This window comes from Bactrocera neohumeralis, chromosome 3 (assembly GCF_024586455.1).
Source record: "Bactrocera neohumeralis isolate Rockhampton chromosome 3, APGP_CSIRO_Bneo_wtdbg2-racon-allhic-juicebox.fasta_v2, whole genome shotgun sequence".
Classification (NCBI taxonomy): domain Eukaryota; kingdom Metazoa; phylum Arthropoda; class Insecta; order Diptera; family Tephritidae; genus Bactrocera; species Bactrocera neohumeralis.
The window spans coordinates 34,030,523-34,043,080 of NC_065920.1; the positions used below are offsets into that span (position 1 = coordinate 34,030,523).

The following is a 12,558-nucleotide window of genomic DNA, read 5'->3' on the forward strand; positions in this document are numbered from 1 at the left end:
ACCAGCGTAAACACCACCAACAACGTCAGCCTAGAAATCCAACGCAGGATAACTCTTGCCAACAGGTGCTATTTCGGACTGAGTAGGCAATTGAAAAGCAAAGTCCTCTCTCGACACACAAAAACCAAACTCTATAAGTCACTCATAATTCCCGTCCTGCTATATGCTGCAGAGGCTTGGACGATGTCAACAACTGATGAGTCGACGTTGCGAGTTTTCGAGAGAAAAGTTCTGCGAAAGATTTATCGTCCTTTGCGCGTTGGCCACGGCGACTATCGCATTCGATGGAACGATGAGCTGTACGAGATATATGACGACATTGACATAGTCCAGCGAATTAAAAGACAGCGGCTACGCTGGCTAGGTCATGTTGTCCGAATGGACGGAAACACTCCAGCTCTGAAAGTATTCGACGCAGTACCCGCCGGGGGAAGCAGAGGAAGAGGAAGACCTCCACTCCGTTGGAAGGACCAGGTGAAGAAGGACCTGGCTTCGCTTGGAATATCCAATTGGCGCCACGTAGCGAAAAGAAGAAACGACTGGCGCGCTGTTGTTAACTCGGCTATAATCGCGTAAGCGGTGTCTACGCCAATTAAGAAGAAGAATAATAATAATAACAATAACAGGACATACATCTATTTTCCCTTTTTCTAAGATAAGTTCAAGCTCTTATTGGTGCTTTGATAGTCCATTTGCATTCCATGTCATAACTCGGAGACTACTTTCAACATAACCTTGATTTTTAAAGTGATTTTTTTCGGTTTCGGCTTACTTTCGACTAATTGATCGTCTGTTTTCGGATCATAGGCATATATCGAAAACTAATCGCCAATAATTAAACGTTTCTTAATATCCTGGTAGTCCGAAAGCATTATTTAACAGATGTTAACGGTACGCTGTGATTTTTCTTAAACCCAAATGATCTTTTCGATATTCCAACGATGCCAATAGGATTTCTGGTCTTTAATCGACGATTCTACTGGTAACCAAAAATCTACAGATTTCTTCTATCATCTATTGTTTTTTTGCCATAAGGATTTTTATTTAAAAAAAGCAGCGATAGATATATAATTTTTATATTATTTTAGTAACCAAAGAGTACCTTAAAATGTTACGTCGATGTTTTTCGGCGATATTTTGTTTTCGGAGTATTCCTTAACAATGTCCAGCAGTAATCGGCAAGAAAACTGGCACTCCACTTGTCTTGGGACCGTTTCTCCATAGCAGAAATGTCTTGATGGAACCGCTCCCCATGTTCGTCACTTTCGGCCCCTTAATTTTCGGTGCAAAAATTTCGGATGGGAGTTCAGAAAGTGAATTTTAGGGGCATGTTGCAACCGTTTTTTTTATAGACAGTAAGTAGTTCAGTCACAAGATCTTTGTATTTGTCAGCTTATAGTTTCCAAGAAAATTTTTAACAACGATTTTAAAGGAATTCCAGTTTCATTGAGCATTTCCTCAATTGTTTTTATCTTTCATTAGTTCTCTTATTTGCGGACCCACAAATATGCCCTCCTTAATTTTTGCTTCACTGACTCTTAGAAATTTTTGTTTCAGATACAAGAACCCTCTTCCATTTCTGTTCATTGCCTTAACTAAATTCTTCATTAAACCCAATTTAAGATGCAAAGGTTTTGGGATCAACTAGAGGTTCACTAGTAACGCAGAATCGGTCTAAACCGGATAAATTCCTAATCGTATGAAAATATGAGACGATGCAATTTATGAAATTTTATGTATTGTAAAATCTAAAGCCGCAGGTTACAGAATATCTGTGGGTGATAGAAAAATTCTGTTTTCAGATTTGCCTTCAGGGTATCAAACTGCATTAGAAACATCTAAGAATTTTCAATGCACAAATTATGTGTCTATCAGTGTTCTCAATCACCAATTCAATTATTTTATTGACGTGTTGATCATCAGTGAATATTGAAGGACGTCCTGTATGTGCATTCTCGAATGCTCCTCTCTGAATAATTTGTACTAATCAAAACCAAGAAATTTGTTTCTGCACACAAAATTTTCTGGAACTTCTTTGTTAAATAATTTCACTCATCATAAAAATCGCCGAATGCACTTTATGTACTTCAGAAGAAAAGCATACACTAAACACCAATGATTATTTTGATATGACATTTGGCACAGCTTTCACTGACAGTAATACCAACTTAGAAAAAAAATAGCTCGACAAATGGGTTTTCTCGCGAAATTTAAATTAAAAAGCTTTAGTGCAGTCTATTTTATTTTTTGTAATATTCATCATATACATACGTATTATCAAAACAAACAAGAAAAAACGTTAACTTCGGTTGCATCGAAGCTAAATACCCTTCACAGGTGCATTTCTGTTAGTAACTATGTGTTCAGTACGTATTGCAGCTATATGCTATAGTTAACCGATCTGAACAATTTCTTAGAAATTACATTGTTGCCTTAAAAAATAATATATACCAAATTTCGTGAATATATCTTGTCAAATGTGAAAGTTGTGGATACAAGAACTTGAATCCGATCGTTCAGTTTGTATGGTAGCTATATGTTATAGTGGTCCGATATCGGCCGTTCAGACAAATGAGCAGCTTCTTGAAGAGAAAATGACGTTTGCAAAATTTCAAAACGATATCTTAAAAACTGAGGGATTAGTTCGTATATATACAGACAGACAGACGGACATACTGATCATTTATATATATACTTTATAGGGTCTCCGACGATTCCTTCTGGGTGTTACAAACTTCGTGACAAACTTAATATGTATACCCTGTTCAGGGTATAAAAATACATAATTAGTATACTCGTGTATGAAAATAAGTTAGCCCATTATTTAGTTCAAAAGATTATAATAATTTTATTGTTTTATATCCATAACTGATTTTATGAAATAATTTATTTGTTATTGTTACTGCTGTTGAAATTTTTGAATATTTAAATTTTAAAAACAAATGCATACCACCGCGGAGTACAATCGCTAGCAAATTATTTTTGGTCGACTGTGATATTGTTTGTTAATTTTTTCGATGTGGGGCAGTATAATTATCATACGAATGCCTTAATTATTCGCATTATTTTTCATCGATACATATTTTAATATAACTTTATCCAAAAATTCAGGTACTCATGCATAGTACGTATTTCAGTAAGACTGCTACGATCATTTATAAAAGATCTTATAGCCTTATAGTTACTTTATATTAATTTACATCCTTGTAGGGTTTTCAAACACTTTATTTAAAATTAGTTCAATGCAGGAAATCTCGCCAATTTGATATGACATGACCTCAGAAGTAGAATACTGCCCAGAAAAGTAAAATATATAAATTGTGAAAATATAAAAAATAATTCTAATGAATTCTAATTAATGCTTTTATATGAATTTGCTATAATTGCAGTGACACCCAACCATGGTCCAAAGGTCACCGGTGGTCGCCTGAGCTACCAAATAGGGGATGTTATTCGCATGAACTGCACCTCAGGACCATCCAAACCAGTCTGTCATCTCAGCTGGTTCATCAATGGTGAACCGGCAAATCGATCATATCTCAAACAATATGAAAAATATGTGGTCGGTCGTGAGGGGCTCGAAATGGCGCGGCTGGGTTTGGAATTTCGTGTGAAGGGTATCCATTTTCAAGATGGCGAAATAAAAATGAAAGTACGTATAGATAACTAAAGCAAAACGTATCATTGAGTAGTAATGTTTATTGTTATATCTTAGTGCGTGGCCAAAATCTCCTCCCTGTACTGGCAAAGCAATGAGGCAAGTGTGCAAAGTGATCGGCAGCATCGTGCACCGGCGCTAGAATCACGCGAAACAATTGCAGCCAAATCGCGTGCACATGGTAACTTCGGTGACTAGTTATTAACTCTAAACCTGTTATAAATTTTGCTATAACTTTTTCGATATTCAAACTAACATTCTGAATGTTGCAGGTTCCTCCTCGGCAAAGCCACGTTCCCACACCACATTGCAACAATTACATCTAGCAACACTACTGAGCTTATTAACGGCATTTTGTACTTCAAGCTACAGCATATCTCTAAGATAACTAATTTAAATTAATTTCTTACTACACTGTGTAGGTGACAGTAACACCTGGAAAGATATAACAACGTTGTCTTTAATAACAACGGTAAAAATAAATTAAAAAGGACACATATCCTATGCCAAATTAAAAATCCTGCATTTAGTTGTTAGACTTAGAATTATGCATAAACTGAACAAGAAATGAAAATCTTATTTGTAAATAAACAGAAACTTAAACTTAAAGAAAATTTATATATAATTAATTTAGTAATTAGTTTATGAATAGAAAATTATTTAAATAATTTTTCAAAAATAATGAAAACATTTGTTAAAGATAGATTTACGATATTTGTATACAAAAGAGAGTGTATACATTTTTTCTCATAAAAAACTTGGAAACTTATATGTAAGTACAATATATCAACTAATGTAAGGTAAAAGCACAGACCTTTACTAACAGAAACACACAGTATTGAGAGACATGAACAATTTGAAATCAAATAAAAACCAACAAAGAATCAGAATTCTACATTTTAAGTCCAATTGATAGTTCTAAACCTCAGTAGATTACTTAAGAGCAAAATAATTCAAATGTGTACGGGAAAAGAGTATACTATAAATATGTATAATATACGTATATATATTTATGTATGTGTGTGTAAGTTCAGCTAAACTGCAAAAGAAACTGGAAACAACCTTGTTGCGAAATTATAAAAAAAATTACATTTCCGGTTTTTATTAACTTAGTACTATATGTACTTATGGCAAGTGCTTAAGTTTATAGAAGTATAATACACTCTCAATCAAATCAGTTATAGGTTATCAAAATCACGCTCTAATAGAATATGTACATGGTTTTCATAGAGGTCAATTGTAAATTTGTATTAACCAAATTTGTGTTTCAATTATTTCATTATTTATACTTGATGAAAATTTGGTTGTTACTAAACGAGCAGTTCGTTTCATGAAAGTCTCAAAAATTATGAAATCCTAATAAGAGGGCGCTGATCACCATCAGAGTGTTGGGGAAGAATATGGAACGATCTAAATGGCGTTCTCTAGATCTAATAGGCACTGAGAAGTGAATTACTTTTTATGAAATTGGGTTGAACCCTGTTCAGTTATAGTCGTGGTGGATTGTGTATTTGAAAAGTTGTAAGAAATGCCAAATAATCAGAAAAAATTAACGGGTGACCACAAAATTCGATTCTGATATTAGATAAAGAAATGTAGTCTACTTGGTAAATAGCAGCTAAAATATTTCTAATTTTTTCTTAAAAAACAAGAGAATAGTGATGTTTTGGAGCGTAAGAAGGCATCAGGTCGTCCTCGAAAGTCAACTGAGAGAAACGAAAAGTTACTGCGACCGCATTAAAAATGCACTTTCTAAACCAAGTGGATCTAAGTGGCGAAACCACACGCCGACGGCTTAGAAATTTGGGTTTGTATGGAAGACGATCTGTTAAAAAGCCGCTATGGCGTTCTGAGCCTAAAAGTACCAAAATTGGGATCAAAATGATTGGCAACTGTTTAGATGGTCTGAGGAAAACAAATTTAATTTGCTAAGCTCACAAAATTTGCTTTACGTGAGCCGTTCAGGTAGTTAGCGGTTCTAGGATAATTATGTAGTAAATAATATTAAGTTTCATCAAAGACAAATTATTTGGGGTTGCTTTTCATACCATGTTTTGGGACTCTTTCACCTTGTTGATGGAATAATTAACGCAAAATATGCGACAGCGGCTAACAATCTTTTAGTACCCATAATTGAAGAGCATTATCATTAAACGGAACGCCTTATCTTCCAGCATCACTCTGGAAGGGGCTATACAACATTGGTGTATACATATGATCCTATTCAAATCGAAGTTTTATTTTTGGTTGTCTAATACATTTAACGATCTATGCATTCAACGCTTGGATAATCCTGGAAACTCTATTTGGCACTTATAGCATATAATAAAGTTTGAAGTTGCTAAATAGAAGCCAACAAATAACATACAATTGATAAAGATTTTAGACCTGGTTTGGTATGGCACCGTTCTAAAGAAATCAATGTAGGTCATAGTGAATTCCATGCTTCCAAACATCAAGGCAGTTATTGAGGCTAAAACATGAACGATTCGTTTTTAATAGAGCCTATTGTGAATTCTATATTTCTATCGCCAGTGATGCAAATAATTTAGTCGCTTTAAATTAACTTCATATTGCTTTCTTTTACTTAATCAGGACTATCATGGAATGCACACTTTTCTAATTTTGTTTAATTAATTGGTTATTCCTTATAAAAGCCATTTTGGCCATTTTTTTTTTTTTTGTGGATAACTAATTAACGCTATACGGTCAAGCAAATAAAAATGGGAATTTATAAATTAGTTGCTCATGTGATCTTATCTCAATTATATTTGGTGATGCGTAAGGCACTATGGGAGTATACCGAATTCGGAAGTCACAGCGACCAAAATTCTGAATTTTATTTTTCTGAGTTTGTTTTAGAAGAAAACCAGGCAGATTCGCAATATTTATTCGCCTGCTGCATTTTTTTACAACTGTGTACTATTTTTAGATTTCCTCGTTGACTGGTTACCGAATTAGTCCCCTTTTTTGTTTATACTATATTAGTCCGTAGTAGTACTTAGAAATTTTCTTCTGATAAGTAAGCGTTGCTTTAGAAAATAAGCCAGACGTATTTTTGAGACTCTTTGAATGAAGAAAGGTTTCCATGATTAAACTTGATTTTCGAAAAGTGACTTGGTGTGAAAAGATCGTGTGCAAAATTTTAGATCGATTTCTCAGAATAACTTGGATAAGTGACTCAGCTCAGCATGCTGATAATTTATAAACGTATCGATTTTATAAGGTCTCCGACATTTTCTTGTAGGTTTTACGAACTTCATGGCAAACTTAATATTAGAGTATATTTAAAGATATACAAGTATATTAAAAGAATATAGTAAAGATTTAAAAGAGCCAAGTTTCCCTTCGTATTTCTGAATATATTTCTAATGTTTTGACTATTTAGATTTACTAAGTTAATTAAACCATTATTTAATATATATTTTGCAAAAGATACACACCATAAATGATATGTTTTATGGGAGTAGGAATTATAACCCCTTGGCAGTATTATTAAGCATATATAATTGCACCTAATTGGGAGACTAGACTGTGCTCTTTTACAATATATTTATTCACTCAAGTTCATATTCTCCTGAGTTGTATTTGCAATCACAATTTTGACTGCACTAGCTGTCTAATAATTAGAATATCTATATAAACTGCGCATTCACAATAGGAAACGTGACCTAAAATTTATAAAAGAAAACTGGGAAGTTTTAAAAATATCGAAAAAACTTGTTTAATGACGTATCCGCGTAGTTAACTTTGTTCTAGCTTTTGCATGTACATTATTTTTTAAAAGCTACGGCTAATGGCTACATGCCGCATGAATAAAAATAATGAAATGTAGGGGGGCTAAAATACATCGTGTCAACAGACGAATAAATGAGATTTTATTCCCCTTAATTTGACAAAACTTAACAACTTACAATTGTGCAAAAATTATTTCCAGCTAGGTCGCTGAACTTTGCTAACGGGCGGTTCTGCTAATATTTTCCAGTTACTTAAATAATTGGCTAAGCGTGCTGGCGGTGATTAGCTTGTTACAAAGATAAGCAAACTAGACGAATTAATTTCAAATGGAGTCTTGCAAAAAACTGCAACAATTATAACAAACAAATTTGTACATACTACAGATATATGTATACTTACATATGTATGTACGTATAAAATATACATAAGTATATGAACACGTGGATTCGAATGAATGTGATTCAAAGGTGTCCCACAAAATGTTCGTACTTTTGGGTCACGCAACCTTTTTCGCTCGAGTTCAAATGAAATTGAAAGCAAATTTGCCCACAAACACCAATGACTCACAACCGAATTACAGTTATTATGTATAAATATTAACTTTTAAATATTACTCATACATGCAAACAATTACATGAGTCACGTGAATTACACGTGGACAATTTATGAGTGGCAAAGACATTTTTCACTGCGAAATACTCAAGAACAATTGTGTCATATTTCCTCGCATATATCCATATACACGAGTAATTCACATATTGCATGCAACTGCGAAAATTTCGCTCTGTTCGTGGCATCCGTTGTACCTTTTTGTTGTTGCTATCGAAAAAATTAGCATAAATCGCCAGCGAAATACGTGGGTCTTACGTCGGTATGAGAAAGCGGCTTGTTGTGCACTTATTTGCAGCTAATTTGCATACAAAGCGTGGCTTAAGCTGCACGAACTGCTGAAAACGCTATGCGCAACATGCAATGGGGCAAGTAAGGTAGACTGGATACGAGTGCATCTGAACCAGAGATCAACTTACTAGTCAAACTGACGAATATCGGGTTTAAAGTAATTTTAAATTCTATATAAGAACTTGACTTGATCGTAAAGTTTGTATGGCAGCTATATGCTTTAGTGGTTCGATATCGACGATTCCGACACATGAGTAGCTTCTTGAAGGACGTAATGAAAGAATAGTTCGCGTACATTGTGACAAAAAGCACCCGGACATTGTAATTAAATTCCCCGGCTAAATGTTATTTCAAAAAAGTGTGTTTTGCTAATCATTGCGAAAGTTGGGAACGGCTTACGGTGATTCAGTTTTATCAAAAACACAAACCTACGAGTGTTACAAAGCCTTCAAAGATGGACGAGAGATCGTTGAAAACAATCTTCATTCTGGACGACTTTTGACCTAAAACAATTAAAAACAAGAATTTACAACTAGTTGGCAATAATTTAGCGGCAGTCAAAGATTTTGAAAGCTCCTAAGCCAGTAATTATTATTTATTTACGGCCACACTATGTAAAAGTCCTTTTCGTAATTGACTTCTGGAAAAAGAACTGGGAGCACTTTTCCAAACAACTTTTCTGATGTTCACCAATAGAGTTGATAAAGCGCTAATCCACACCGAGTCTATGGATTGACTTAATTCATGACGGGTAACTGTATCGACATTATATAAGTTCAGATACTATTTCGGAATGTGTACGAAAGTTTTTACTGACCACTAGAACTACTTTGAACAGCTTTCCTTTTTTATATAACACATTTGTGTTAGAAAAGAGATGATACATATTACTTTTTCCGGTTTGAATCAAAAATAATTCATATTTCCCTGAGAATCCTTTCCAATCTCATCATTGTCTTTTTACTGTTTCTATGTAAGAAATTTGGCTCCGGTATAAAACAAGAATTCAAGTTCCGCACGTGCGTTTTATGTTTTCATTTGATTGTATTGCTTTTTAATTTTATTTTATTTCTTTTAAGAGAGACCGTCCGATCGAGGAAACTTTTAATGCAGTTTTGCTGAGTTTATATGCAGTACGCAATACCTAAAGGGTCAACGAGATGCTATAGTACATCCATTGTAAGAAAATTCGGTTGGTCCTGAAATGTCTAGCTAATACAAAGAGATTAAAATGCATATGTTTAAAGAGGTCAATGTTTTAAAATAAATAAATTTGTAAATATGACAATTCCGTAAACGGTTAAAACTTTTAGTATGCCATACGTATAGATATTTAAGAAAAAAGTGCATGGAAATGCATGTAAGCTATGTGCTTTAGGGATATGTACACTCAAACTCATAAATATGCATATGTGTGTATGCCATAAGACAGAGCGACAGAGCTAATCGATGTACCACATGATGGCAAGTATCAAAAAAGTCAACATTTCATGGTATACAGTGAAAGGCAAGGAAAAGTGTGTTAATTAATTTATACAAAAGTTTTATTTAGCAGTTTAGGACATTTTTTTCATCCATACCAACACAGACACGCAAATATCATTTTACACATACCTACACGAACGTGAAAGTTTTTAACACAAAATACTAAAAAGGCTATATGTAAATGTTTTTTACTCAGATTTGTTTATATATACTTGATTATTAGACAAGAAGAATTGATTAAAATAAAATCAGTATTTGAAACTATTCAACAATTTTTGATTTAACTACAAGAGCTGGATGACGTACAAGTATGTAAAAGGTTAAGCATGGAACACATTTTTTTGCTCTTTACAGGACACGTCATGGAAACGAAACTTCAACATATCAATCGACAAGAAAATTAGTGCCAAACGACGAGCAAACCAGTTCAAAAATAAATTAATCGCGATCAAGGCGCACTATAATCCAATATCTGGAATTACAAGTACTGATCTTGAGTTGTGCAACTTTCTCTCTTAGCGGTCATAGTACCCTTTTATCGATGCTTTCATGAGTAGCCCACTGTACTCATTTGTTAAAGGTTTCAACTTCTTCTTTTGGTTTGATTTCCTCCGTTACCTCTGAAAGAAGTCTTCGCATGATTCGTACTCTTGTTCAATGTCGACATTTGCATTTCGAGCTTGATTGCATTTTGATCTATCGGGACGAGTAATGTTTGGTGACATAAGCCTTGCGAAAATTTTCCCATCTTTTGCTGCCAGTTCAGCTTCATATGTTGGGTAGTCGAAAAAGTCTTTTCGTATTTGTGTCATACCATATAGTATTAGAAAGGCTTCTATTAAAAAAAATAAATAAATTCGGGGAAGTTGAAAATAGGTTACAGCTGTTCAAAAATGAGTGAAAATAATGAAGAAATTCGCTATGTTTTGAAATTTTTGTATACAAAAGGGGAGAATTCCACGCAAGCCACCAATGAAATTTCTGAAGTTTACAGAGACGATGTTGTATCAGTTTGTGTGGCACAACAATGATTCGCTGGTTTTCGTTCTGGAAATTTCGATGTGAAAGATGCATCTCGCACTGGTCGATCTAAGTTGAAAAAGTCGATGAAAAGATTGACTAAGACTGTCACAAAAGCAGTCATAATATCGCTAAGGCACTTAACATTCATCACCAAACAGTTTTGAATCATTTAAGAAAGTCTGGCTACAAAAAGAAGCTCGATGTTTGGGTAACACATGAATTGTGTGATAAAAATTCAATGGATCGAATTAACATATCCGATTCTTTGCTCAAACGAATTGAAATCGAACCATTTCTGAAGCGAATGGTAACAGAAGACGAAAAGTGAAGCTCAACAAATGGATTGACGCCTCGAAAGGTTATGCTGAGTTTTTGGTGGTATTAGAAAGGCATCAAATAATATGATCTGCTCCAGGATTGTCAAACGATTAATTTCACATTTTAGTGTCAATAACTGATGAGATTAACCCACTTTGAGACAGATATTGTGGATATTCTCAGCTAAATTCTTATTATTTTAGCGCACCATGTATGTCGTATTAAAATAAAAGGAACCAAACAACAATAGTTTTAAAAGTTTTACAAATACCCTCAATATTTTTACTGTACCTGATCAGGTACAGAGGCACCAAATGAGTTAGCCAGCAACCGAAAAAAATGGCCAGAACCGATCAATAGAAAGGGCATCGTCTTCCATCAGGACATGCAAAACTCCCTTAATGAAGTAAAGTTGGCTTCAAGAGAAGCCTGTGAAAGTTTCTTGGTGCAGTATTTCGTCGAGAAAAAATAAAAAATTTTACAGGAGAATAACTTATATTGACTGAACTTTGCACCTGTAGTGGCGTGGCCCCGTCCTCTAATAAGTTTAATGTACATATGTAAATATTAAGCTACTAAAGCTACAACAAGCGTAATAAATCAATAACTAATTACTTCAGAGACATTAAATTTTACCTCTCAGACGATCTTGGGAGAGATTTATGGCAGCTGGTGTGAAATATATGTAAAATTGCTGAGATTCCGATTCTCTGGTTGACCTTTTAAATCTTTATTTCCCCCATCATCGCTGGATGCAATTGCATGAAATATTCAAGCCCATTGAATTTGTGGAGGGAAAACTTCTTCAGCCTGCTGAACGGCAGTGAAAGTGTAACATTTGGCTATGGCGAATCCGATTCTCCAATCGATAACAATGGAAGATGTTCCATTGCCTGGCTATGATGAGGTCTGAATAGTAATTACCCGCCTGAAGAACAACAGACCAGCATAGGCCGATAGATTACCGGCCGAACCTAACCCAATCCACATAAAGAGGACATTACAATATGCGCTAATTACCGTGGGATATACCTCCTTAATATCGTTTATAAGATTTTATTGAGCGTAACGCATGAAAAACTGAAGTCCACTGTTAACAAACTTATTGAACCTTATCGGTATGACTTAAGGCCTGAAAAAAAAATTATAGACTAGATTTTCATCATGCGCCAATTCCAGGAAGAGACCCGTAAAAGAAAGATCGGCACGCACCACCTCTTCATAAAATTTTAAGCCACCTTCGATAGGACAAAAAGGAACTGCTTCTGCGGCTTTGTTTGAATTTGGTATTCCCGTAAAGATAATACGACTGTGTAAGCTGACGTTGGGCAACATCAAAAGCTCAGACCTCTCCCAGCAGTTCGATACCACGCAATATTGTTGGAGAAAATAATACGAGCTGCAGAACTAAAGCCAAAGCTAAACTAAAGAAGCTA

The 12,558-nt window shown here is 34.6% G+C and overlaps 1 protein-coding gene across 4 annotated transcripts in view; it reads left to right on the forward strand.

Moving 5' to 3' along the window:
• Positions 1-5,474, forward strand: part of LOC126753252 (uncharacterized) — a 479,664-nt gene extending 474,190 nt beyond the window's left edge. For 3 of the 4 annotated variants that reach the window (XM_050464522.1, XM_050464521.1, XM_050464520.1), the window contains exons 5-7: positions 3,390-3,652; positions 3,716-3,848; positions 3,931-5,474. In XM_050464522.1, coding sequence (XP_050320479.1) covers positions 3,390-3,652; positions 3,716-3,848; positions 3,931-4,046 — 512 coding nt within the window. In that variant the 3' untranslated portion in view covers positions 4,047-5,474. The remainder of the gene's footprint in view (positions 1-3,389; positions 3,653-3,715; positions 3,849-3,930) is intronic. The other variant, XM_050464523.1, reaches the window with a different exon arrangement.
• Positions 5,475-12,558: the final 7,084 nt, after the last annotated feature.